Source organism: Phocoena sinus, chromosome 13 (genome assembly GCF_008692025.1).
Source record: "Phocoena sinus isolate mPhoSin1 chromosome 13, mPhoSin1.pri, whole genome shotgun sequence".
Classification (NCBI taxonomy): domain Eukaryota; kingdom Metazoa; phylum Chordata; class Mammalia; order Artiodactyla; family Phocoenidae; genus Phocoena; species Phocoena sinus.
Window position 1 is genome coordinate 81,172,296 of NC_045775.1, and position 27,834 is coordinate 81,200,129.

Sequence of the window (27,834 nt, forward strand, 5' to 3'; positions counted from 1 at the left end):
GTTTGCGGCTCCTAATTTTTTGTAGTGTAAAGGGGTCCTAAGACTAAATTTGAAAACTGCTAACCTAGGGAAATTACCCTTCAGAATCATTTTCTAATTTTATGCACACTTATTCCTAAAAAAAACCAGAAGGCAAGAATTTGAGAAAAACATTTGTAGATCTGGATCTTAACATCGGTTTAAGCATCCAGTTGGTGCTGCCTCATTATTGGAGGGGACACTGCTGGTCTTGAGAAAGTTCTAACCTGTTGATCTCTCCAGCAAAGTTCAGAGTTAGTTCCTGCAGTAGGGCAGATACAGAGGAAGAGACCAAGGGCACAAGCCTGACCGAACAGAAGCTACCAACACTGTTCCCTCTACACTGACTGAAATGGTGCAGGTGGCAGCCCAACTGAAGAGCAGCCTCGTCCTCTAGAAATGCTCACTGTGAGCAAGTTCACTGGCTGAAAAAAATAATCCTTAGGTTGGAGAAACGAAACTTTTTTTCTTTTTTTGGCTGCATTGGGTCTTCGTTGCTGTGCGTGGGCTTTCTCTAGTTGCGGCGACTGGGGGGGGGCTACTCTCCGTTGTGGCGCGCGGGCTTCTCATGCGGTGGCTTCTCTACTTGCAGAGCACAGGCTCTAGGTGCATGGGCTTCAGTAGTTGTGGCTCGTGAGCTGTAGAGCGCAGCCTCAGTAGTTGTGGCACATGGGCTCAGTAGTTGTGGCTTGCAGGCTCTAGAGCGCAGGCTCAGTAGTTGTGGCGCATGGGCTCAGTTGCTCCGCGGCATGTGGTATCTTCCCGGACCAGGGCTTGAACCCGTGTCCCCTGCACCAGCAGGCGGATTCTGAACCAATGTACCACCAGGGAAGTCCGAGAAAGGAAACTTTTAATCTGGAATCACTGCAAAGACAAATGGTTTCTCCAAGTCATTTTATTAGAATGTGTTATTCAAAAGGAACTACAAAGAACATGCCTAAAAATGGTGTACACAGTTTACGCTTGACACCTGCAGACACTAGATCCGAAGTTTGGATGGCAAGGGAGCCGGAGGGGAAAGTAGTGGGGTGGGCTGGGACCACGGCGGCACTGGCTGGCCAGACCTCCCACAGACAGACCGGGTCTCCAAGACTGAGGTCCCGTGACGGCGTACATGTACCAAACTCAGGTTCAACTCTTCTCTCTGTGCAACAGCAAAGGCCGCTGGACTCAGTCTGAGTCACTGTCTGTCTCAGCTTCTTTCACGTCCACGCTGAATTTGTACTCCTGGTCACATCCCATGTAAGCGTCACTCATGAAGTACAGAGTGTAGTTGTGGGCGCCAGTGGCCGGGGCCACAAAGTCGAGCTTCACCTGGAGAGAGCAGGCAAAACTCAGGGCCAGCTCAGACACAGGAAGAGTTCTCACCCTGCCCCATCTCACAGCACACGAGGGCCAGCGGACACACTCACCTTGGCCTTCTGCTGCAGGGTCAGCCTCTTGATGGAAATGAGGCTATTCGACTTGGCATCTCCGATCACCACCCACCAGCCCTCTTCACGTTTCTGTAGTGACCAAAAGCCAACAGAGTCAGCACATAAAATTTGATGATCATGACACCAAGAGAAAAGTTACAAAAGTAAGAAACCAGAAACCAGAAAGAAAGCTTTCTAAAACTTCTTCCCAAACTACAACTGGATATACCTAAGATTTTAAACTGTCTGAGGTGTCTCACATGAATCTTTAAGCAGGCAGATGAACTCATTTGTTGGTTCTGCCTCATTTCCTTGTCCCAAAGTACCTTCTGCCATTTAGTACCTGACGCTAAGTCCAAGATTCCAATATTAGACATCTAGTCTTTGGGGCCTCGCAGCTTTGAGTTCCTCAGAGACCCTTTTAAATAAAAGGTATATATGCTGGAGGAGAAAAACACGTTAACATGGAGGTGAGCCTGCCAGCAGAGAGGATCCAAAGTAGGCCTTGCATCTACCAAGAATCCCCCTCTGCTGGCCGCTCCACTGTCAGAAAACCCAAGCATTCCACTTTAAAGCACTCTTTCCTCAGAGCCTATTAAACGAATAGTTCGTAAACTTAAACATTACAGTGTATCTGGTTTCTCCTTTCAGCCTTCAATTATTCTCCCATATAAGGGATCAGATTTCCTTTTTGGTGGTAAAGAACCAAGCACTGGAAGCAGAGTAAGTAGCTGTGAGAAACGAGAGCGAAGAAACACCAACTAGAAAGGCCGAGTGACACGTGGGATCTTAGTCCCCCAACCAGGGATCGAACCCGTGCCCGCCCCCTGCATTGGTAGCAGAGAGTCTTAACCACTGGACCGCCAGGGAAGTCCCCCTGGAGCCATTTAGAGTTAAAGATAAATGCTTCTTCACAGCCACGGATGTCAACAACTGCATGACTGGGGCGTTCAATAACGACCAGGCACCTAAATTGCCTTAAAGCAAAAAACCACCAAAAACTCCCACAGAAAACACCCATGGCCCCAAGATTAATCCTCAGGCTTGTGGCTTCATTATTACTCTAAATTTCCTCCCTCAGTGACTATGCACCCTTGTAGCCCAGCCTCTAGCCAGTCGGTAGGGCCTCAAGTGGACCCCTGGCAAGCCACGCCCAGGACGCACCTGTGGGAAGAGAGGCGCGATCACAGGGCCTGTGACTTCCTCCTCTCGCTCCAGCTGCACCAGCACCACAACCGGCCCGCCACTGTGGGGAGAAACGCAGGTCGCACGTCACAGCTGTGCCCAGCAAGGAGCCGGGGCGGGGCACCTGGCCCTCTCTGGCTCACCTGCGGATGCTGTCCTTGTCCACCACCTCGTAGGACAGCTCGATGTTGGGGTAGCGGTTACAGAAGCGGGCCACGTCTGCGATCTGGCTATCGGACAGCTGAAGCAACGCGTTGCGCTCTTCATCCTCCATCTCCATGATGTCAAAAACACTCTCCACCCCCTGCAGTGGGTGTCAGAGGTCAGGGAAGAGAGAGAATGCACACTAGCAGCAGAGGAAAGTGGCCCCAAAGAGCGGCTACTTTTACTTCCTATGCCATCAGACCATCTAAAGAAGACACGGCTTCAGAAAGAGCCTGGCCCACAACCGGCAGGCTCTCTAGCAGCTCCACGGCTAACACCTCCAGAGAGGCCAGAACGAGAAGGCTCCCCTCCACAACCGCCCCCAGTGCAAGACGCTCGGCTCCCAGCCTCGGCCACCCGACACTCCGGGTCCAGGCCCGGCTCACCTTGTCTGTGCAACGTTTGATGTGCTCTGAGGTGAAGTGTGGCAGCTGTTTCAGGTATGAGTCCTTGGACCACATAGCTTGGGTGACCATCTGGGCCAGCTCCATGGCTGCCAGAGCTGGGCTGAGCCACCCGTTGCTGGAGAGGACATCCACACAGGCCTGGATGAGCCGGATGGCCTGAACAGGGACAGGAGAGCAAGAGCAGGCAGGGTTGGAACTGCTGCTTCACAGGCCACACGGGCTTCCCCCCGCCCCCCTCGATACCTTGCTAAGGATCTCCTCTGTATCTGACTGCAGCTCAGCACTCAGCTGCATGCGGGACAGGTGAGCCTGCAGAAGCAGGTTGGTCTTGACATGCGGGTCATTGAACTTAGGGTTATTCAACTTGTGGGGGACCTTCTGGGCCAACTGGAAAGTGGAAGAAAAAGAGCCGATGATGAAGAGGTGACCCTGCCTGAGACCTATCCCAGGCAGCACCTATCCCAGGCTCACAACCCTTCAAAACTCAGAGGGGTGGCTGGGTGCCTGGGGCGGGGGGGGGGGGCTGAGACGTGTGGAGGTGCGTGAGGGAGGTCGGGGCAGGAGGGGTCGGTGTCTTCCTGTGGTGACGGGGCATTGCGTGCTCTGGGCACGCGGGCCAAGTTTCAGCTCCGAGGATGTTCTCCTGAAGCTGCCCTCACCTGCCGCAGGAGGTTGTCTTCATGGTGCCGGATGGGAATGTTCTCATACTCGGCCGCATTGGAGATGATCTCAATAAGCCCTCGCACCTTGGTCTTGGCATTCAGGGACATGCTGAAGAGCTCTGAGAGAGGTAGGGAAGGAGATTTGAGAGCAGTCAAAGCAGGCAGAAAAGGAGCAGAGAGGAGAGAGTTAACTCCTGGGCTACCCCAGCTCCACCCTGCGATGCGTGCCTCTGACGAACACCGGATGGGGCACTGGAAGCGTCATCGCCTCTCATCCACATGGGCTGCAGACCCTGCCCAAGATCCCTCTAGCTCAGGCTCTGCACAGACCCAGCCCCTGCTGGCCCTCACCAATGGTGGTGTAGTTGATGTAATAGTAGGCAGCGATCATGCCCAGGTTCAGAGGCGCCACGTCCATCTCGTCCTCAATGCTGATGCACTTGGACTGCTCCAGGTCACTCAGGGTTTGTTCCACGAGCTCCGACAAGTGGTCAGACAGGTGACGATGTGAGATACCTGTGAAGGTGAGAGCTAAGTGGGGAGTCACGGGGAGATGGCGAGTAAGGGCTGTGAAAACCGCAAAAGGATAAGGTATGCTCCAAAGCCACTGACCCTGCAGGTTGTAATAATTGGGGTTCTGTGTCATGCGGCGGTACAGAAAGGTCCAGGTGAGGTAGTCCACGGCGTCCTGCTTGTTCTCGATGGTCTTGGTGACGATCTCAGCATTGAAGTGGTCATGCATACAGTGGTCCAGGTGAGACTCTACTGGCAAAGGCTCATATAAGAACTTTTTGAAGAAATCCTATGGGAAGGAAGATAATAAAGAGTCAATGACAATACGGTCACAGAGATAGATCAAGGGGAAAAAAAAGGCCAAGGGAAAACGCGGCCCCTGTGTGACAGACAGACACAGCTGATCAAAATGGAAGAAACCAGTTGCACAGACAAGGTGAGCTGGGTCTGGACCTGGAGAGTTGGGTGTGTATGCCTGTTCCCACTGGCATCACTGGTTATTTCTACAGCAGAGACAGGGGGTACCCCAAGTCCCACATGCTGAGCAGAGCATGAGGGAAGATGGAACCAGCCAGAGCGAGAAGACGTCAACACACAGAGTCAACAGCAGTAGCAAAGACCAAAGGCTACAAAATTCTACGCAGCCAAGAGGCTTGTTACAAAAGCAACATGGAAGATAAAAGAGGCAGAAGTTGACAGACAGAATGTAAAAAAATAAGTAAACACATCTATCGAAAGAGAAACTAAAGAATCTTTTCTGAGGCCCAGGATCAAAAGACAGTGCAAGAGGCCCAGGCTGACCTTTTTGGAGCCCTGGCACATGATAACGCAGCGCCCCTCGTCATCCTGCAAAGGGCGGTTGGCGTGTCCCACCATCTGCAGCACGTCGTAGATGGGGTAATCCACGTACCTAAAGACAGGCGGGGAGAGGAGGCAAAGCCGCAGCAACAGACACTCAGGAGGCCGACTCCCTAAATGTCACAGAATAAAGTGCAAACACGGGGAGACGTGGGCCAATCACAGCAAAACTCTGTTTACAAGTTCCCACGCTCAGGCACTAGTTTCACGCATCATCTATACATCACTTTAGTTTTCAAGTGTAAGAGTCATTACTTTGTTGCTCAGTGTCCTTGAACCAAAGCTATTAACCCATCTGATGCCAACAGCCAAATAACTCCCCATTAAAGGATCTAATATGTAAGGCAGGCTTCCAAACTTTACAGCTATATAGTTCATGAGTAATGAAGTCACCCGACTCAAATCCAAATCTAGAAGCAGGTTCAGACATGAAAAATAAGTCCATATAAATAAAACCCTGGCTGGGGTGGAATCTCGGCTAGCTTTTTATTTCCCTAACACCTTTTCTTCACAATAGTGAACTTCTGGATTTGCAGGTATTACGTTCATCTTAGGAAGGAAGGTCCCGTTAACACAGAGCAAGTGCACGGCTGTACTCACGCGTGGATCTTGCCGTTGTAGTACTGGGTATCCATGATAATCACCAGGTGGGCGGCCACATTCATGCCCCAGCAGAGACTCCGAGAAGCCACCACCACCTGGATAGCCCCTGAGCAGCAGAAGGGAGGAGACTAAGCACAGGGCTCCCTGGCTGAGGCAGGACCTGCTGCCTCCTGGGCAGGTAGTGGCTTATCTTGTGCTACGTTTCAGAACTCAGAGCAAAGCTTACCAGGGACAAACTTTAATGACTAAGGGGCTAACTCGGTACTACAGGAGGTGGCTCTATGTCACTGTTGCTCTGCTGGGGGGGCTACCCTGGAGGAAACAAGGTAATCCTGGAACAGAATCCCAAGCCCAGGGAAAGCTAGGCTCACACTCCTGCCTGACAGATGGGCCTTGCTGGCTGGAAAGTGCTAAGGCTGACTCAGCCACGGGCTGGCTCAGTACATGGTAGCAAAATCGAGCTCTGAAGGTGCCACAAACCAGACAGATTCAGGGGTCAAAGGGTGACAGTAATGATTCTGGCAGGAGCAGCTCCACTGCAGCTCCACTAAGCACTGTCAAAATAATACTCTGCGTGAAATGCCTGACGTCAACAAGGGACAGAGGCACACAGCCACCCAAGGGAAACAGAGGCCCAACCACTCTGCTGAGCCTGGAATCCGTAGAAAACCAGATCTAGTGGCCAAATGTCCTGGTCTAAAAAACCAGGTTCTGAAAGAGCACAACCTTATGTGCTTGCCTGCTTTCTCATCTAGAAAGTAGGGGCAGTATCTGTCCCACCTTCACCACAAGGGTACTGAAATCAAATGAGATAACAGATAAAATAATCTGGTAAGTATCAATATTTTGAAAATGACCAATGTGCTGTAAAGAAATATCACCCATGCCCAGAAGTTCAACACACGCCCCCGTGACACCTCTGGATCTAGTCTCACTCTGTGCTTCAAGGCTTGCTCTCTACCTGAGCTGAAGAGCTGCTCCACCAGGCGCCGCTCCATGGGGCTGAGCCCCTCGTGCAGGTAGCCCACCCCGTTTAGCAGCGTCTCCTTGAGCGTGCTGTCACTCAGCTTCTCCAGGTAGGGGATCAGGTCCTTCTCCGTGCAGTGCAGGAACCTGGGCGGCATGAGCACTGACTCAGCCCGGAGCGCTTCCACCCCCCCAGAGACCCTTCCAGCTGTGCGTCGCCCAGCCCCGAGCCAGGCGGGGGCCACCCCACCCTTGTGAACAGAACACCCGGCAGGAGGCCAGTCTCACTTGAGCCAACCCTCACCTCCCCACGGGCCCCAGGAGCCAGGCCCCGCCCACCTCTGCCGCTGGATGTCGGCCGCACACGTGGTGAGGATGTCGATGGCGGTGAGGCGCGTCTGCTTGCGAGATGGAACAAAGACAATGACAGGCTTCTTGGGCGAGTGCTTGGTGATGGCGTGGTACACAGGCTTGGCCATGGACAGCAGGCGAGTCTGCGTGTGGCTAATGTTGAAGCCCTGGAGACCGAGGAGGAAGAAAGGAGGTTACAAACCCAGGGAGCCCAGGACGTCATGAGGCCACGTGGGAACAGAAAGAGTGGGTCCCACCTGGATGTGCAGCTCCAAGGGCACGGGGCGCACGTTCGGGTGGAAGTTGAAGGTGGAGGTGGCGCTGCACCCCAGCCAGTGGGCCACGTCCTTCGCGTTTGAGAGCGAGGAGCTGAGGGCCACAATGCGAATGGGCCTCTCGATCTGGGAGGAGATGTAGCGCATCCGGGAGCAGATCACCTCCAGCACGGGCTGAAAGGGGGGGGGGAGTCACTGCAGGCCCGACGCTCCATCCTCAGCCCTGAGCTACCTTCGTGTGGAGCCCAACAACCTCGAGATGATCTCCTAACTCTTCCTTGTGATTAGGGGCTCTCCCGTCTTTGGGTCCACCTCCTCCACAGCCAATCTCCACTAAGCAATGGTACTCTCCAAGAAAACTACAAAAAAGTCTCAGATCATCCTTTCAGAATAAGGTGACAGGCAGAATCCTCTTGGGAGAAGCCCTAGTCTCTGGCCCTCACCTAAGGCCCAAGGCCAAGGCTACTCTGCTGGTCCCAGCCCCGCTCCTATGTTGCAAGGTCAAGCCATACCCCATTCTCGCCCCCGATAAGGTGGACCTCATCCACCACAAAGAGGTTGATGTTCTGGACATTCTTGCGCTGCTTCCACCGCCGGGAAAGGATGTCCCACTTCTCGGGGGTGCTGATGATGATGTTGCCTTTGCCCAGAAGCTTCAGGTCCGTGCTGGTCTCCCCCGTCAGGAGCACCACCTTCTTGTTGAGCCTGTCCTGGAACTTCTCGTACCAGTCCATGTACACCTGGCAGGCGGGCAGCGGGAGGGCAGAAAAACATCAGGCCACGTCAGGCTTCAGTTCATGAATTATGAGAAAAACATGGGAAGCCAAACACAGAGGCCTGTCGCCCTGGAGATCTCAAGCTAAATACTTCGTAATCACACACCAACCTATAAGTGACCAGAGAGCTTCCCTTTAGTATACGACTGCGGAAATGACCACCAGCAGGCAAACAGTCTTGCCCCAGCTGGCTCTGCAAATTTCAGGGCTCAGAAAACCTTGATGTGGACTCAGAGATGAAAACGGTTTCTGGGAAAATTCACACATGACACACCTGCTCCGCCAGAGCCTCCATGGGGGTGATGTAGACACAGCGCCCCTCCGAGTTCTGTAGCAGCATCCGCAGGATGGCAAACTCCGCACAGATGGTCTTCCCGCTGCCCGTGGGGGCCCCCACAAACACGTTGTCATCGCTGTTGTACACGGTGTTGAACACTGAGAAGCGACAGAGAGGCAGCGTGAACACTGAGAGAGACTCGGACACGCAGGAAACTCAGCCAGTCAGCCCAGAATGGCAACCATGAGGGGTGACGGCACACGGCCCCCAGCTGCAGTCGGGCCTGTGACATCTCTCCCCTTCATCCGCTCCTTCCCACACAAGAGGAGGAGAAGGGACCAAGATCAAGAGTTCAGGGCCCCTGGAGATTTGCGGGAGGACAACAGAAGCAAAGGAGGTCAGGGCTCCCTCCTTGCTTCTCAGGGACAGGATGCCGAACCAAGGGGAACTGGCTCCCCTCCTCTGCCCCTCCAACCCTCTCCTGTGTTTCCTGGAAAGAGTCAAGTACACAGAGAAGGTAAAAAACCTAATACGTAAGCCCTGGCATCCAGACTGGGTTAAAATCAAGTTCTACTATTTATTAGCTGGTTCAATTGGGGTGCCTCTCCCTGCCTCGGTTTCCTCATCTGTAGAACAGGACACTGATGGTAGTATCTCAAATGGTAAATCCCTGTTTGCTGGTATCTCAAACAGGATTGTGGAAGGAATGAAAGAGAAAACACTTGGGGTGCACCCAGCCCAGAGTACTTAGAACATGGGGCGTGCTCTGCGAACACAGCTGTCGTTTACAGCAATGAAGGCAGAGGAGGCCTCGGTCAACGCTGCACACTCTGGTTCAATACTGGAGCCTCCTGAGCCTGAGAAATGACAGTGCACCGTGATAATAAGACCTGCTCTACCAACCCTCCTCAGGGACACGTGCAAAGAAGCGAAGCAAATCTAATAGTAACCAAGGGCTTCTGAGAACGGAAAACGTCCTGGCTGCTCCAACAGTTGGCACTGATGAGCTCCCACTCCTGCCAAGCACCTGAGGGCCCTCCTCCCCCTCCTCCCGCAGAACCTACCTGTCTCCAGGGGACCTTAAAAGGCCTCCAAAGGAACCGCCCGCCTGGAAATGGAAACACCTACCCTGGGTCTGGATGGGGTTGAAGAAAGGAAATTTATCTTGGTAAAGGCTCTCAAAGGCACTGTTTCTCAGGGCAGACACGGGCAAGGGCTGCAGGTCCAGAAGCTCGGTTGGGGGTGGGTACTTCTCTGGTAGGATCAGGTGCCGGAAAGAGACAGGCAGCTGGGTCTCACAAGCTGCCAGAAAAGAAACGGGAAGGGCAGTCAGCACACTGGGAACCCCAAGGCAGCATACACAGCACTCTCCCCAACCAAGTCTGGCCCAGTACAAGGGGCAAGACACTCATCTAACTGCCCCGGGAGGACCTGGCCCAGGGGACCCCGCGGAGGAGACGCACTCACAGAGCCAGCGGTCAGACACCACACGGATGAAGTACTGAGGGGGCAGCGGTTCAAAGACGGGCACGAAGAACGTAATGAGGTGCTCGTCCTGCGCATACTTGGCCTTGAGTAGGAAGTACTCGTGGTGCAGGATCACCTCGCTGTCCACATCCTCCACCAGAATCCAGAACGCCTCTGAGGAACCATGGACCTGCCCACAGGGGCACAAGTGACAGGAGCATGAGCTGGCGGTAACTCAGCCCTCCAATCCCGCTCTCCTCAAGACCCCTCTGAAACCAGGTCCCTGCCTCACACAGCCTGACCTTTTCATCCCACTGGAAGTCGGGCGTGATGGTCAGCTCCACCTTCAGCGTGGAGCGCGTGATAGGCTGCAGATGCACCGACAACTCCAGCTTGGGGAACAGGTGGACGTACTTGTGGATGGTCTTCCCCATCTTGGGCATGCGGATGAGCTCCCCTACGAGGACACAAGAGAGCACGGGGTTGCAGCCCAGCCTGCCTGAGGTACCTGCAAACGCAGCCCTGAGGGCCACCAAGGGGAACGGGCGGATTCCACTCCAGAAGGGCAGGCTCTTCCCTCCACTCTCAGTGGGCCCAGAAGATTCAAAGCCCCGAGACCAAGAGCAAGACTACTGCTAGTGGGACGAGACAAGCGAGCCCAGGATGTCAGGGCACGAGGCCTAGGAACTGGAAAGCAGGCAGGCTTAGGGGGACATCTGAGCTGTGCGGATGAGCAGGATGGCTTCCCACGCACCTATCTCATTGTGATTCAGGTCATACAGACGCTCAAAAGGGAAGTTTTTCTTCTCGATCTTCTTCACTACTTCCTCAGGGAGTTTCCGGAACTGGCGCAGAGGACACATGGACTGCCACCTGTCCAGGAAGGAAACAGAGCTATCAGTCCCTTGTGCGGGGCCTGGAACCAACTGTCCTCCTCACGGCTTCCAACGGATGAGCTGTGACCCACAAAACACGAATGCTGAAGACAGACATCTCCAACTATGCCACCCTCCCCGACTCCTCAGCTGCACCCCAGAGGGCCTGCCCCCTTCTCAACTTGCACCCAGCTGCATATTTCACCCATCAGGGCGAGATGTGATGCGCTCTAAGGCTTTCCCACCACACCCTCGGCCCGGGGACCCCCACCCCGTGACCAGCTTCCAGCTCACTGGGCCTTACATGCGTTTGTCAATCATCTTGCAGAGGTTCAGGGTCTTGTCTGTAAGCTGCGCCCAGCCTCGGTTCAGGACAATTTCAAAGATGGCACGCATCAACCGGCCAGCCGACTGGGGAAAGATGAAGCATTCCCCCTGTCAAGTCCGCACTGTCCCCAGACCTAATAATGCAGCCACCCGACACAGGGTTTAATTACCTCAAGCTCTGATACAACCAGCTACACCAACTCAAAACCCAAGTCCCTCTGTCATGACCCACCCCCACCCCAACCCCCAGCAGACGCTGGCTGACGCAGGACAGTCAGAGAAGTGCAGCTAGAGCTCCGCGCCCAGCATTGTAACCTTCCACTCACTGCCTGGTCTTAAGGCTTTTGACTCATTTAGCATTTAGAGTCCTAGCAAGAGTAAGGGTGTTAGTGACTTGCCCTGAGGAAAAGACAAAGAGTAGTTATTAAAGCATTTTGCCATTTCTGGGTTTATTTAGGAGCCCAGCAGCCGTAATGGGAAGTCCCTCTCCACAGGGAAGCAGACACCGTGTCTTGCGATCTCCACATGGAGCCTCTCCAGCATCTCTGTAAAGGCCTCACCTTCCCACGTGCTCAAGATCAGTAAAACAGAGCGGCCGTACCACACGCGCACCAGCCAACAAGCCACCTGGGGCACAACTCAGCATTCCTTCTCCCTCACTAGTGTCAGGCCTACATTTTACCAGACACACACAGAACACGGGATGGGAACTTATCAGGGGTGGCACAACCCTGCCCTCACCTGGGTAACATATACCATGTCGGCCATCAACGCAAAGCCCTCCAATTTCAGTTGCGAGATGAAAGCTTGGAGAAGCACATTGATCTGGAAAAAAGCAAAATCAGCCAGAAGAAGGCTGATCACTGATTGAACCAACCGAAAAAGTGAATACATTTCTGCTCTGGGCATCCATGCCAGGTAAGACCTTCTAGAGCTCTTGATTTGCAGACATTAAATAATTGTTACTCCATGTAAAAAAGAACATGTGAGAAGGATGCAGAAACTCGGAGAACTGAGCAGATTACCAAGAACAAACCCAAACTCAAGGATCATCTTTTATTTTTTTAATTCTTTTCTAAGGTTCATCTTTTAGAAGATCAGGAAAACCCCCTGACCCTCACCCCAAGCAGAGAGGAGCTGGGCTCACCTTCGCACTGGGTTCCTCAATGCTCTCCTTTACAGGGATGGGCACCCTCTCCAGCAACTTCTGCAGCTCCAGCTTCTCCTCCTGCCACAAGAAGGAAACAGGTCAAGAAAAAGCCAGGAGGCCAAGGAGAGAACCAACCAGTGACGTGGCAGTGGGTACCAACTTCCAGTTCCAACACGCTGAGTGGACTCACTTCTCTCACAGTGATGTTCTTGAACTCTGAGGACAAGGAGAAGACTCTGAAAAGCTCAATCTCACTCAGGGTGGGCTTTAGCAGCTGGTTGTAGGTCTGTACCGTATCATTGGTGATGTAGTAGTGGCTGGCTATACGACCGAGTTCTGTCACCTACAAAGAAGGAAGACTCAATCCAAAGCTGATCATTAACAAGTGGCAACCTCTCACTGTGGACGAGAGGTGCCCACTGGGTGAACACACAGCAATACAAGTGCCTGGCCCAAGCACAGGAAGAAGGATGGCCCAATAAACTGACCTATAGTGTGACTTGATGCCCACACAGACAAGAGAGCTAGATCAGCTGCCACAGCTCAAGATATGGAAAGGAAGCACCGTCAGGTTTTACACCATTTTAGAAGTTCCTAGGTTCAAAGGGCACAGTGCAATGCCACTTGTTTTTCTGCTGTTCCAAGCAGTGGGCAATTAGGCAGTACTTGAATCAAGACAGTGATCTGAAAAATTGTCTCCTGGGGCAACAACTTCTGCAGGGACCTCCGTCCCTCAGCCCTCTCACCTGGAAGTTGCCTGTCTTCTTGTCGTACTTGACCAGATTGTTCTTATCCAGCATCAAGGCAGCAGTATGAACCAGATCCAGTCGGCGCTGGTCCAGCAGGGGATCTCCCTTGAGGTCATCATGAGAGATGCCATAGAGGGTTGGGGATCGGAGCATTCGGATATACAGGTAGGCGTAGCCCAGCCAGTTCACTGCATCCTGTAAGAAACAGATCATGGGCCTTAGCATGCAGAGCTGATGTCCAAGTGAAAAGCTCCCACAGAGCACTCAGATGTTAATTCCCAACTATGAGATACGTATTATACTGTCTCGTGAACGTTTATAATATTTCATTATCAAGAAGACAAAGTTCTTTCTAAGATTTTGGCAACAAGGGGAATTGTCAGCCAGAGACCCAAGAAGCTTGAGAGCCTGCTTACACTGAGAGATGTGGGGCCCAGGGCTGGAGGACCCCGGTGCTGAGGCCCACAGCACAATGACCGAGACCACCTCACTCCTGGTACCCTGGCCTCTCTGGAGAAGACAAGAGGCGCCAAGGACAGAGCCCTCCCCTACCTTTGCGTTCTGGACGTTCCCCAGCACGATTTCCGCGTTGAGCATGTCAGGCAGCTTTGATACCATCTGGCTCTCAATAGGAAGCTGCTGATTGAGGAGGGACAGGTAGTACTGCAGCTCCCCATGAGAAGTGATGAGTATGCCTTCGCCCTTGGTGTCATACTGAGGTCTTCCTGCTCGTCCCAGCATCTATAGGTCAGAGAGGGCAACCAAGACGGCTATGGCCACAGAGCTCCTGGGTTTGATTCCAGGCTTCTACGTTATGGAACCTCGCCTTCCATCTGCCATCATTTGGACCTCCTGTGTATAAAACACAGCATGCTTTTCCCCACTGAGAATAAACTCAAAAGCTCCATACCTGCAGGATGTCCAGTGCCCCCAGTTCTGTCCAGCGCCCCTTCTCTGGACTGTACACCTGGGTGCCTTTGATGATGACAGTATGCGCGGGGAGATTCACACCCCAAGCCAGGGTTGCCGTGGAAACTAAAACCTACAGAGGTAAGGCAAGGTAATAAGGAAAACGGACGTTACCACCATGGATTACTATCCTCAACTTCTCCAGGCAACTGGCCTCAGAGCTTCTAGCAGCACCAAGGTGGGTCCCATACTTGCCAATGTAACACCAGAATAAAGGGGAAAGGAGTCCTTGAGTTCCTCAACTCTTCGAGAGTCAACATTTCAAGGTTCTAGAGACACTTAAGAGACAGATATGCAGACCTATATGAATCAACTTAAGGTTACTAAACAAGTTAAAGTATGGGCTCTCCTGAGACAGGGAATGAACAAGGTCCTGACCTATGTCTGACAACATCTGGAGTCACCAACATGCTTGCTTTGCTGGGCTTCTCAGGTGCTTTCCTGAACTCACTCATCTTCCCGCACGCAGGATGTGAAGAGATGGGAGAGGTGGTATGACACTACGCTGACTGTACCTACCCAACCCTCCAAACTGGTTTACCTGAGCCTGAAACAACGAAGTACCAGGCACAAACATACAGCACAGCCTCCGATGTTTCCCGTCTTCTCCGTCGGTGCTTTGCCCACCCTCACCTGAATGTGTTTATCAGCAAAAAGATCCTCTACGAGTGTCCGGTCAACTCTGGTCATGCCCGCGTGATGAATAGCAAAGCCATAGGGCAGGAGATCCTTCAGCTCCAGGTTCTGGGAAACAGAAGAGAACAGGTGATGAGGTGAGCCTTCCTGAAGGAACTCCCCCAGAGACGAAGCAAATCTCTTCAGCTGAGACTCTGCCCCTCACCTATCCACATATCCACAGCCAATCAAACCTCACCCTGTGTGAAAGAGCACCACCTCACACTCCTGGAGGACCACTGGGACAACTCGGATTGAGCCAGTTACCAGGTAGGAATGAGAGAGCTGGGCCTGTCTCGCCTCACCTTGCACTGCTCGGCTTCTGTCCGAAGGACTTCTGTGGAGGCCGAGCCCTCTCTCAGAAACAGACCCAGCGTGTCCTTCTCCAGGCACATGTCCCGGATGGCCCTGGCCGTCTTCCCAGTCTCCTTCCGGGAGTGGACAAACACCAGCACCTGAGTAGAAGCCACAGTTTTCCACAGTCAAGAGACACACTCCGACAGTCACCCCCACGCCCCTGAGGAACCAGCAGCAGAAGCAGAGGCTGCACCACGATCAAGCAAGAAACTGAGGTCTGGCTCAGAAGCCTAACAGTGCCCGTAAGACCCTAAGCGAACGAACCTACCAAGCACAGTGATGAGGGTCCTGTAACTGGGAAACTAAACTAACTCTTAGCACCCCATCTTTTAACAGCAAGTTTAAATATAATATGAATGCACATTCAGGAATCTCAATTAATTTGTGTTCAGGTACCTGATGAGATTCTTAGCTGCTAAAATGTTATATAAAATAACGGGCACTGGCCTTTATAAATGGACTTAGGAAGTAAGTCTCAGTATGAGACAGGCACTATTTTGTAGGAAATAAAGTCCTCCAAGTATTTAGTGCCAAGAAAAGATTTGTGTCTTCATGTAAATTCTTATGTTTTTTTAATCAGGTAAAATATTCAATGTTCCATAAAAACATCAGATCATACTTACTAGTAAAATGCCCTTTCACTAGTTTTTAATTTTTATCTTTATTTTTGCTATGTTTTTAGTATAAGTCACCCAAATCTTTTATGGAAGAACCCTTGGTAACGTAGATAGACAAATTAATTATTTGTGCCTGGTGATTTCCTTTTTGAGTTTTTAAATTACAAATTCAATTTCTTTAATGGTTACAGGACAATTCAGATTATCTATTTCATCAAGGCTGTTTTGGTAGTTGGTTGTTTTTGAGAAATGGGCCCATTTCCTTTAGGCTATCAAATCCATGTGTAAAGTTTTTCACAGTATATTCCTTTACTATCCTTTCAAATGTAACAGATTCTGTGGTAATACCCCATTTCGTTTCTGGTACTGGTGATTTGTTTTGTGTCTTCTCTCTTTATCTTAGTCAGTCTTGCTTGGCTATCAGTAAGTCAAAAATTCAAAAGAACACAGTTCAAGAATAACGAGAAACCATGACAGACCTGATTTTTTCCAGCATGTTCCATGATTTTCTCATAGACAATTTCGTTCATGATCTGGAAACGCTTGATAGCTTTTTTCTCCGTAATGCCCACGTAAGTCTGTTCTAGAGGCACTGGGCGGAAGCTAGAAGTTCAACAGTTAGACAAATGAGGCTTCTGAGACAAAAGTACTGAGGAAATAAACAGTCCTTTTTGCTGCCAGGGAGCAATATTCCTCTATTTGGATTCATATCACATCAAAACCCAAAGGCCATTCTAAAACCCAATCTAATAGAGCTCCTTGAAAAGAAGGACAGCAGGAAGGTCACCCTGGTTAAACTTCTCCCAGTCTTTTCTTATACCTGTTGTCGAAATAGAATAGGCCCTTGGCAGGGTCCACACGCAGAAAGGTGGCCACATCTTCATAGTTGGGGAGGGTGGCACTAAGACCGATGAGTCGGACATCCTCTTGGGTCATCTCAATGTTCCGGATGGTCCTGGCCACCAACGCTTCTAAGACAGGACCTCTGTCATCGTGGAGAAGATGGATCTCATCCTAAGGAATGGGAGGGCAGCAAATTACCTGTAGGACTAGAGAAATGTGGCCCCCTTTCCTGAAGAGTATTCCCATTTTGTAGGTATACACCTAATATGCCAAATAAAGAAGACAAGAAAAGGGATCCCAAGGCCAGGGAAACCCAAAGGATGAGATGATATTCACCATGAAATACCCCAGGAAATAACATGTTCCAACCACGGGCTGCTTTGCTGCAGTTCAGTGAAACAATGCTTTACGCTAAGAAAATCTGATACTTCGGGTAAATGAATTCATAACTCCACTCAAAGGAAAATTTCTTTACTAAAGATAAAGCTTCTGATCAAACCATATTTATATCAAATAAGGTTTTACCTCTGGGCAGTTATCTTTACCAAGAACTAATTGTATCAAATGAAGAATCTGAATCACCAAATGAAGGCTCCACATAGCCTAAGGCAGTGCTTCTCAAATTTCAGCAGGCATACAAGGCAGGAGGGGATCTTATTAAAATGCAGACTGTATTTCAGCAAGTGGGAGTGAGGACAGGGACTCTGCATTTCTTTCTTTTTTAAAAAAATACTTATTTATTTTGGCTGTGCTGGGTCTTAGTTGTGGCACGCAGGATCTTTCCTGCGGCACGTGGGACTCTTTAGTTGCAGCATGCTGACTTCTTAGTTGCAGCATGCGGACTCTTGGTTGAGGCATGTATGTGGGATCTAGTTCCCTGACCAAGGATCAAACCCAGACCCAGTGCATTGGGAGCACGGAGTCTTATCTGCTGTGCCACCAGGGAAGTCCCAGGACTTTGCATTTCTAACAAGACTTTTGAGTAGCAGACTTTAAGCAGGGGCTAGCAAATTTTTTCTTGAAGGCCAGAGAGTCAGTATTTTAGGCTTGTGGGCCAGTCTCTGTTACAAATACTCAATTCTGTCACTGCAGCACAAAAGTAACTGTGAACAATATGCAAACGGGTATGGCTGTGTTCCAATAAAACAAAAATCAGTAGCCACAGATTGCCAACCCTGCTCTAGAATGGTGCAAATCAACATGCAAGGTCTCCTTTCTGCTTCCCCAGACAACCAAAAGAAACCGCACTCAGACTGTCATTCCTCTCTGGGGGCTTCTGTGTATATAGGACACAATATCCTGACTCCTTACTCATTCTCTCTGAGAATGGATTATTTATAAAGCCCTTTAATGTTCTGGGAGGACATAAGTATCAATAGTTTTTTCAATTGTCTGTTACATTTATTTCAAAATATTTGACATAAAAAAAGTATAAATGATATGGCAAAGAGCATGCACCTACTGGGAAGTGTTTCAATTTGGTGCAGATTCTCATGTAGCAGTAAGAGCAATGCGGACAATAGCTGCCGCTACGCAGGCCAGTAACTGGAGGAAAGGCACTGAAGAAAAGTTTAGCATTAAAACCCAGCAACCCCTCCTCAACCAGGCCTGGGCTCTGTGCTCCCACCAGGACCCCCTGCTCACCAGGATGATGAGTCGCACGAGCTGGGTGTAGGTCCGCTCCCCACCCTTGCGGGTAATGATGTCCCACTTCTCAGGGGTGCAGACGATGATCTGAGTGGCGCTGATCTCCTCCTTGCACAGCTGGTGGTCTCCAGTCAGTTCTGCAACAGTGATGCCGTACGTGGCCAGGCGCTGGGTGTAGGAAAGGCACATCAGGCAAAAATGCTTGGAGGGGGCCTGGACTCCACACTCTCTGTCTGTGAAGTCTGAGTGTGGGGTACTGGAGGTAGGTATCAACCCTTCAGGGAAATATCAAGTGTATGAGGTTGAGCATATGAGCATTTATTTCTAAAACAAATCCAAGTTTACACGCAGGGTAAGGAAGCAGAAAAATGCTCCCTGGGAGCTCTGCACACAATAGGGGGAAATGGAAGCTTGCAGACAATGGACCCGGAATAACACTAGATCTATTATCAACCACCCATGTGAGTGTTTCATAAATACTCCAATAATGCAAATGATACCAACTGCAGAAAATTGCTAAGGGGAAGATTAAAAAGATGGTAAACCCTTGTAAAAGCCCAAAAGAGATCCAGGATTTTCTCCTTTCACAAACACTCTGTACTTGGGTCAAGTTCCACCTTCGAAGGAGAAAAAAAACACCACACAAGGCATTCCAGAAATGCCCTAATGTAAGAAGCAGAGAAGCACCAGGCCTGTCCCCCAATATCTTCTGGAGAAAGGTTCTATCCCCTTACCTTTCCAAAACTGCCCACCATCTCCTGCACCAAAGACCGCATGGGGGCGATGTAGATGATCTTGAAGTCATCCACGTTGATAGTGCCATCCATGTTAATGTGCTTCCCTATCTCTCGGAGCATAGACATCAGGGCCACGTTGGTCTTACCAGCACCCTATGGGAGGTCAAGGACAAGAAGGCCTGTGTACCTCGTTATGCTCACTACCCCAATTTCTAAGGGCTTATCACCAAAACAGAGCATGTCCTGCGGATTTTACCCTACCATTTAACATCTCCTCCACCAAAGAATAAAGAATTAGGGGGTAAGGATGGAGATGAACAATACTGCCACCTAAAATATACACCGCGTTCCACAAGAAAAGAGCAGGCAGGGCAGAGCTTACGGTAGGAGCGCAGAGCAGCAGATTCTCATCCGTCTCCAGAGCAGCACGGTAGAGCTTACTCTGGATCCGATTCAGTGTTTTGAAGCCCTCAAATCCAGCCTGGGCATACTTGGGCAGTTTCTCCACTGGAAGAAGTTGCTAGAAAAAAATGCCACGCACATCACATCAGCAGCGCCCTTGGGCAGACTGTGGTTTTGCGAGATTGCACTTCCCGGCAACCTCCCTGCATAACGCTCCACTAAAGGCCAGACCAGAGAGATCAGTATTGTCCCCAGGGCTCAAAATCAAAACGGGAAAACTCTGCAGCAGCTTCCACGTCTGGAATAAACTACCTGTGAGACAAGGCCACACTTTGGTCAATGGGTGGAAATCCAAACTGGAAGGGAGGCGAAGTGAGCAGAAAACTTAGAAAAGCAATTCACTCACTTCTTTTTTTTTTTTTTTTTTTTCACTCACTTCTTCAGAGCCGAAGGGCTTGGGCTTCAGAGCAGGCACATGCACCTCCTCATAGCCCTTGCGCTGGCGACGGAACGATCCGTCAGGAAGCTGACAGCGTTTGTTGGCCATGAAGTGGCTCCCCTGGGTAAAAACTAGGTCCTCCAAGTCCAGAACCTGTCGCGGAGCCAGTGCCTGGGAGTTTGAAAAACAAGAATATAAAGTGAGCAAGCTGAGCAAAGGAGTTTCCATCCCTCACAGCCTTGGAAATGGCCTTGGTACCTACCTCTCCACCCTGGTCCAGATCCATGGTTTCCAGATCTGTGTCCATCCGGGACTGACGCACTCGCTCTCTCCGGGACCTCTCCTCCTGTGATGCGGAAAGACAGAAAGAATAGCAACGATTCATCACCATCCCAGTTTCTTGTCCTTTCCAGTCCCTTGGCTGAGCTTGACTCACAGGTGCTGACTAGTAAGTCCTGAAACAGAAAGGTGGCCCTTTACGTTCAGACAGTTGAGGACCACCAGAATGATGAAATCAAACCACTTTCAAGGGACAATACATAGTCCTGGGATTTCAGAAGTCGACGTTCAACAATGCAGCATCAAGGGCTATCCTTAAGGGACAGAGTGTGGGTTCTGTGTTCAGCAAACACGCGTTGTGTTCCTGTACTACCAGCAGACACCATGACTTATCGTGTGAACGAACAGCAAAGGGCCCAGGTGCTGGTGACGACAGCAGCAGGTCAGCAGTCTCTCGACCACACCAGCGTGAAGGTGTTGATTCCACACTGTACCAATTACCAAACTCAAAGAATCTGGAGAAATAATTCACTTCTTCAACTTTCTGCTTTAACAGGAATTTAGCTTTTTGCTGCAATCTTCTAACTAGTGTCTCTTTTCCAAAGCAAACGCTCTACCTCAGGAGTCAGACAGACAAACCAACCCAGCCCTTACCCGGATCAGATCCTCCTTCTCCGTTTCGTGGAGCTGATAGAGGAACTTGGATAGCTCTGGGTCAGCTTCCATCTTTCCCATGATCCTTTCCTTTTCAGCTTCACTCTGTGCACTGGCCAGCAAGGTACAGTACAAAACTGTCAACAGCAAAAGGAAGAAAGGGAAGGTGAGATACAAAATCAACCTTCAACCCTGGGGTAGAAAGAAAAATACATGAAACAAGTGGTGAGGCTATGAAAGCAGCACAACCTCTACCACACGCCTACCTAGGACACAAACGCGTCCTCCGCACATACTCACTCATCATCCTGTGCTGCCGCAACACCTTAATAAAATCAAAAGTGTTGAAACCAAGGAGCAGAACCAGCTGGTTCTCACATTCCCGGTCATCACTGGCCGTCTGCAGGGAGAAGGTAACACCACGATTAAGGACACAGCCATCTGCTTCCTACGCTGTCCCATCTGCTAAGACACACGGAACACAAAAACATTATCCCGGCTGTACCTTCAAAATCTCCAAGACTTCATCTGCCTTCTTCTGCGACACAATGGCATCATCATAGAAGCGACTGAGCTGCCGCTGGAGCCAAAAGGCATCAATATCCCGAGGGTGCAAATCCTTCTTCTTGGAACTCATCAGCTCCCCTGAGGCCACAAGCTACAAAGTAACCAGGCACTGAGCTCACTGTGTCTCCATCTGCCCCACGTGCTTTCTTATCATCCAGCAACAAAGCTCTGCAGGCCACCCACCCACAGCCTACCCTCTTCTGAGGACTTTCCGGTGGGGGCAGGGGGTGGCGGGGGGTGGGGGGATGACGACTCTGCTATACTGAGTTCATGAGCACACCAAACCCACCGAGACTTCATCAACACATGCCTTTGAGAAAGAGGGTGACTGACTGAAACCTTAAGAAAAATCAAGACACGACATGTTTATCACAGCTCACCCTATGAAAAGGTAGCTTAATAAATAATACATGACAGGACCTAGGTACGGGAAAGAAGTGCTACACCCAGAAATAACCTGCCCTGCAGCGGCGAGCAGGAGCAAGCTGTACTCACATTAGCCGAGAGGGTGCAGCGCACCACCGCCTCGTCCCCTTCCATGTCGTCATCCGATGCCTCTTCTCGAACCTCCCCGTACACATCTTCATCACCTTCCTGTGGAAACAGCCCCAACCCCAACTCGTGACCTGGAGCTGATCCTGGCATCACCACAGAACCTCTCCCTCAAGTCACTTAAAATAAGCTCCATGGCTAGAGCAAAGGCTTCTGTGGTGGAACCAACAACTTACCGGAACCAGGGTCAGCCTCATTCCAGAGTACATTTACCAGAAGGACCAATACAGAAGCACACTTGGGAAAGCACACAGTGACCAGAAATGTAGAGGCCACACTTCGCTTGCTCACTACTGTCTTTACTCACATATCTGCCTACAGGTGTACTGTGTACTGAGCACAGGGTCATGTTAAAAGCAGGTCCTTAATAATAAGCATTTGTTCAATGAATGAATGCTATGAGCAAAGCATTCTTTTAGTTTGTTGCTACTTAAAATAAAGAAATTCTACTAACTCTACTGGAGGAAGGGGCTCAGCAGTCCTCTACTTCAATCATATCGTTTGAAAGGTGGAGACACTGAAGCAAAACGACCTGTCCAATACAGGACCAAATTTCAGTCCTCTAGGCTCCCAGTCTGGTGCTCACTCCTGACTTTCCTTTGCTACCCCTTCTTCCTGTCCTAGTTTATGATATCCCAAAGCTGGCGTTTTACCTTTCAGGAAGCCAAACACACCCACTGAGAACTCGAATGCAGCTCTGCACATTTTTTCAAGTGCCCCACTTGTTCCTATTAGTTATATTCAAGAAATTCTAATTCGATGGTAAACCTCAGTGGCTGCTGCAACTGTTACTGAAACAACCATGTACAAAATATGCCCATGCTCTGCGGCAAATGTGCATTTTTTTTTTTGAAATTGGCAGTAGGACACAGTACTGGAAAGAGGAAAATTATCACAGTATGGTTAAAATGCAGTAAAACAGGACAGCACATTCCCGAAATGAGGTATATGCTGTACTTACCTTTTTTTCTTTCTTATTGCTGACCCACTTGGTTTATGTTCAATTATTGTATTAATTTACATTTATAAGTTCAAATTTGCTTTATAAAGCCAAAAAATAACCATAACAATTTTTCAGCAAAATTAATATTTATGCCCAAGTTTGACACCAAATACAACACCATAAAACTTATCTGGCTTAAGTTAGGGCACTTCTTTATATCAGAAGTGGTCCCCTCACCTTAACAACTGGAAAAAAAAAAAAAAAAGACAAGACTGGGTCTGTTTGCTTATCACTTACCTCCTCATCAGACTCAAACTGTACATTCACACCATACGTCTCATCAATGTTGTCATCTGAAACGGTGAGGGATTAGAAAAAGAGGACAGGGAACAGTTAGTAAAATGAGGCACTAGGGAGTTAATTTCCTCCCTAACTGCCTGACTTGCCTCTACTCAGGACAGACCTAAGGTCTAAGGACTAACAGACAAATGATCAACATAAGAGGGCCTGGGGCTTCCCTGGTGGCGCAGTGGTTAAGAATCCGCCTGCCAATGCAGGGGACATGGGTTTGATCCCTGGTCCAGGAAGATCCCACATGCAACAGAGCAACTAAGCCCATGCACCATAGCTACTGAACCTGATCTCTGGAGCCCACGAGCCACAACTACTGAGCCCACATGCCACAACTAACGAAGCCCACGCGCCTAGAGCCCGTGCTCCGCAACAAGAGAAGCCATTGCAATGAGAAACACGCGCACCGCAACGAAGAGTAGCCCCCGCTCGACGCAACCAGAGAAAGTCCACGCACGGCAACGAACATCCAACGGAGCCAAAAATAAATAAAATAAATTTACAAAAAAAACAAAAAGAGCCTTCTGTGCTGCCACCAGCAAGGCCTGCTCCAATCTGCCGGCCGTAGAAACGGCCCTGCTCTGCCTGTCCACCCTCCACCCAGGCCCTCTCCAAGTTTTCGCCCATATTCTATACAATAAGAGGGTCTCAGAATAAGAAATGGCTACCAGAATCAAGGGATTCTGGTGTCCATCAATCATAACCCCTCCAAAAACACCAAATAGGTTATGGAAACCTTTTTTTTTTTTTTTTTTTTTTTTTTGTGGTATGCGGGCCTCTCACTGTTGTAGCCTCTCCCGTTGCGGAGCACAGGCTCTGGACGCGCAGGCTCAGCAGCCATGGCTCACGGGCCCAGCCACTCCACGGCATGTGGGATCTTCCCGGACCGGGGCATGAACCTGTGTCCCCTGCATCGGCAGGTGGACTCTCAACCACTGAGCCACCAGGGAAGCCCTGGAAACCTTTTAAAGCATCTTTCAGATGCTTTAATGGCTGAGGCTAGAAGATCACATTAGGGGTCAATGAGCACCCAGTTCATATGGTCAGGACACAAAGAGCTCACTTACCCATATTCTGGATTTCCTTGTCTCCACCATAGTCTGTGATCTTTTTACCCAGGTTCACTAACACATGGTATCTTGTATCATCTGTCTGACCCAGCAGCAGATCAATCTCCTTTCTCCTTTCCTTGTCCCGAAGCTTTTCATTCTTTAAAACAGCTAGAACTTCATCAGCTGCCCCACAAAGGATATCACGTGGCTGGCAAAAAAAAAAAAGAGAAAAATTTAGAACAACGAGACAAAGACATAGAACATCACTGACCAGCTTTACGTGACAATAGGATGTGAAGAGCTGTATCTCTTTAAAACCTGCATACCAGGTTCCCACCATTTTCACTAATGTTAATTTAAAAATGACACATCGGGCTTCCCTGGTGGCGCAGTGGTTGAGAGTCCGCCTGCCGATGCAGGGGACGCAGGTTCGTGCCCCAGTCTGGGAGGGTCCCACACGCCGCGGAGCGGCTGGGCCCCTGAGCCATGGCCGCTGGGCCTGCGCGTCCAGGGCCTGTGCTCCGCAGCGGGAGAGGCCGCAGCGGTGAGAGGCCCGCGTACCGCGAGGAAAAAAAAAAAAAAAAACTGCCACCAAAGGTCACACAATTGAAGGAAGACTCATCTGTTTCAAAAAATCAGGTAAGTGGTCTTAGGAAGACAGACACGGCTTCCACAGCAGTGTGCCACATTTCTCCCGACGGGAGAGGCACTCTGCAGTCCTGCCCTAGCCTGCCAAACTTGTGATTCTTTATCCTCACCTCCTCTAGCAGCCACCTCATGAGCGTCTCTCAGAGACTCACAGAGGTCCTTAATCTAATCACATGTATAATGCTAAGAGCACAGATTCTGGATATAAACTACCCGGGCTTACATCCTGGCTCTGCCAAACACTACTGTGTGACTTGGGAAGATTACTTAACTATTCTTTGCCTCACACCTCTCTTCTGTAGAATGGAAAGTAAGTATTAATAGCACCTAGCCATAGAGCTAACATGAGAACTGAAAGAGAGAAGACATGTAAAATGCTATCCCTATAAAGTAAGTGCTCTATAAGTATCAGCCACTTCTGCGTATCGGTATGGCCCACACAGGAAAATACACAGACAAGGTTCCTCTGGTGCCTCCCAGGTGTGACTTCCTCCCTCTCCAAAAACATGGCTTCACCCTCTGGCTGCCTCACCTGGTCCCCAAGTGCAGCCTGGATGAAGCTGAGCAGCACTTCGTAGGTCTCCCGGGTCTCTTTAGTTTTGGGCTTGTAGATGATGCCCACCATCTCATCAATGCCCTCCGAGAGCAGAGTATAACCCTTCATCTTGTTGATGTCATGCCGGTCCTCATCACGCTTTCTTCGCCTAATGGACAGAGTATGATGTTGAACGGGCAGAACCTTCCCTCTCAAAGACAAGACTAAAGGAAGCCCACTCCACCCTCCTCCCCTCAGCTCCATGACACACAGGTAATACAAAACCACAAATCTGTACCTCAGCAAGCGATTCCCATTTGGCCTTAGTCACTTGCACGAGTATTTCTTTATGGAAACACAGTAACAGAAAGGGAATACTCTGTCATTCTCTCACTAGATGCACTAAATGTTACAATGAGACATCCTCCACGTTCATTTAAAAGAGACAACCCTTTCTACTTTGTATGACAATAAATGATTGGATTTTGACTAGCTTTTTATCCCTCAGACATATTTTCTTTTTCTAGCCAGAAAACCGAAGCTCCAAAGGAATCTACTGCCATCAATTCCTGGAAAAGAAGTCATACTCTGCAAAGTGGAGGACCAATGATACGTAACTCATTTCAAATACAACTGCTTTAATCAAAACCGGGCCTACGAATTTTTGAGACTTCATCATGAGAGAAGAGGAAGACACAGACGATCAGGGTCGAAAGATAACAGTGAGATAAAGTTCAATGATTTTTTTTGTTTGGAAATATATCACCCCGCAAAAGTAAAAAAAAAAAAAACAACAAAAAAGCAAAACAAAACACCTGCCTTTCATGCTTGAATAGTAGTTTATAACAACAAAACTGGAAGTGGGCAACAGCAAACAAAAGAAGTAGGGGTGGTAAGTTAGTAATAAAAGAGAAGAGTTACTGAGACAAGAGTTTAACGGGACTTCCCGGGTGGCACAGTGATTGAGAATCCGCCTGCCAATGCAGGGGACACGGGTTCGAGCCCTGGTCCAGGAAGATCCCACATGCTGCGGAGTAGCTAAGCCCGTGTGCCACAACTACTGAGCCTGCGCTCTCCTGCGAGCCACAACTACTGAGCCCATGTGCCACAACTACTGAGCTTGCGCTCTAGAGCCTGTGAGCCACAACTACTGAGCCCGCACGCTTAGAGCCCATGCTCCGCAACAGGAGAAGTCACCGCAATGAGAAGCCCATGCACCGCAACAAAGAGTAGCCCCCGTGCGCAGCAACGAAGACCCAATGCAGCCAAAAAAAAAAAAAATGGGGTTAACAGATACAAACTACTATATGTAAAATAGATAAGCAACAACAAAAACAAAAAAAAGAGTTTACCAAGAATCTTCAAAATACCATGAAGAAAATTAAGATCTCTCTATGGATGAGAAACACATGCTGAAAAAAGATCTAAAAGTTGTTTTCCACTTCAGATACACTTGTTTAGGCCAAAGAACCTTTCGATTCTTATGTTCTGCTTTTATCTTTACTGAATTGTTTTAATGTCACTGCCATCTCACTTGCACCAAGCAATTCGGCAAAAAAACACTGCTCAAATGCCAAGGGAAAATGGACTTAGGGTCTGAAGAAAAATCATTTTCCCCCTGCTACTCACTTGGCTCTTCTTTCCTCTTGCATCTGTGGTTTCGTCCGTTGAGCCTTATCTCCCATCCGGGTGCCCTCGAGCTTCCCAACCAGGGACAGAACCTCTCCTGTGGGTTCATCCCGGCGGGTCCGGTCAATGAGAGAGCGGTCAGCTTGGAGGACAAGATTCGAGTTCTGAAAAGATCACAGTGTTATCGAAACTCTGACAGGAGCAGGACCAATGCCGGTACCAAAGGGATACCAGCTGATAACAAAGGAAGTAAGAACTGGGGCAAAGAAGTGACAAAAATCACTAGTCGGAATAAAAAGATGTTTTCCTTAAGAAGCGCATCATATAACCGCGCATGAGCGAAGGGCAATCAAATCGTTAGAACAATCCTTGCTCCTAACACTGCTCATTAACTCCGCCCAGGGAACACTGTCGGGCACGTTGGGGATGACATACGAAAGGGGTCGGGAACAGCGCCGAGGGGACAGGGAACAAACACTCCTAGCAGAGCTCTTAGCCCATCCCGCTCGCCCCAGTCACCAGTGGGGTTATTCATATCGTCAGGTTCATTCACTCCTTCGCCTGAACCTGATTTCCCCTGCTTTCGCGGTTCTCCCGTAGGCCTTCAGAGTGAAACTCCCTTCCTCAGCCTCCCGCTCCCCACCTGCCTCCTCAGCCTCCCGCTCCCCACCGGCCTCCTCAGCCCAGAGCCCTCCGCCGAGCCCACACGCACCGCCTTGTACTCGTACTGCAGGCTACGAGCGGTCACATCCGCCATGGCGGCGGATGCTCAGCGGTCTCAGAGCTCCGCTCCCCCCACCACACGCTACAGACAACCGCCGATCTCCTCTACCGCCGCGCCTGACGCAGGAAAGACGCAC

General features: G+C 50.0%; 1 protein-coding gene across 2 annotated transcripts; it reads right to left on the reverse strand.

The window, feature by feature from the left end:
* Positions 1-897: 897 nt before the first annotated feature.
* SNRNP200 (small nuclear ribonucleoprotein U5 subunit 200) lies at positions 898-27,834 on the reverse strand. 2 transcript variants are annotated; one of them, XM_032652642.1, is made up of 45 exons: positions 27,687-27,834; positions 26,975-27,138; positions 25,343-25,514; positions 24,178-24,370; positions 23,057-23,112; positions 21,760-21,858; positions 21,203-21,355; positions 20,998-21,097; positions 20,698-20,834; positions 20,027-20,110; positions 19,762-19,935; positions 19,306-19,443; positions 18,921-19,076; positions 18,184-18,354; positions 16,517-16,710; positions 16,176-16,299; positions 15,028-15,177; positions 14,681-14,791; positions 13,989-14,120; positions 13,631-13,819; positions 13,076-13,273; positions 12,520-12,672; positions 12,327-12,407; positions 11,921-12,004; positions 11,157-11,263; positions 10,732-10,850; positions 10,280-10,434; positions 9,978-10,167; positions 9,639-9,812; positions 8,508-8,668; positions 7,970-8,197; positions 7,440-7,631; positions 7,171-7,349; positions 6,827-6,978; positions 5,863-5,971; positions 5,206-5,314; positions 4,504-4,693; positions 4,243-4,407; positions 3,889-4,010; positions 3,473-3,616; positions 3,209-3,385; positions 2,762-2,922; positions 2,598-2,679; positions 1,431-1,523; positions 898-1,332 (listed from the first exon to the last, which is right to left on the reverse strand). In XM_032652642.1, exons 1-45 carry the CDS (start codon positions 27,729-27,731, stop codon positions 1,189-1,191), a joined length of 6,411 nt encoding a protein of 2,136 aa, XP_032508533.1. In that variant the 5' UTR covers positions 27,732-27,834; the 3' UTR covers positions 898-1,188. The 2 variants fall into 2 exon arrangements, with proteins under 2 accessions (XP_032508533.1, XP_032508532.1); XM_032652641.1 differs by having other exon boundaries at positions 1,003-1,332; positions 12,490-12,672; positions 27,687-27,828.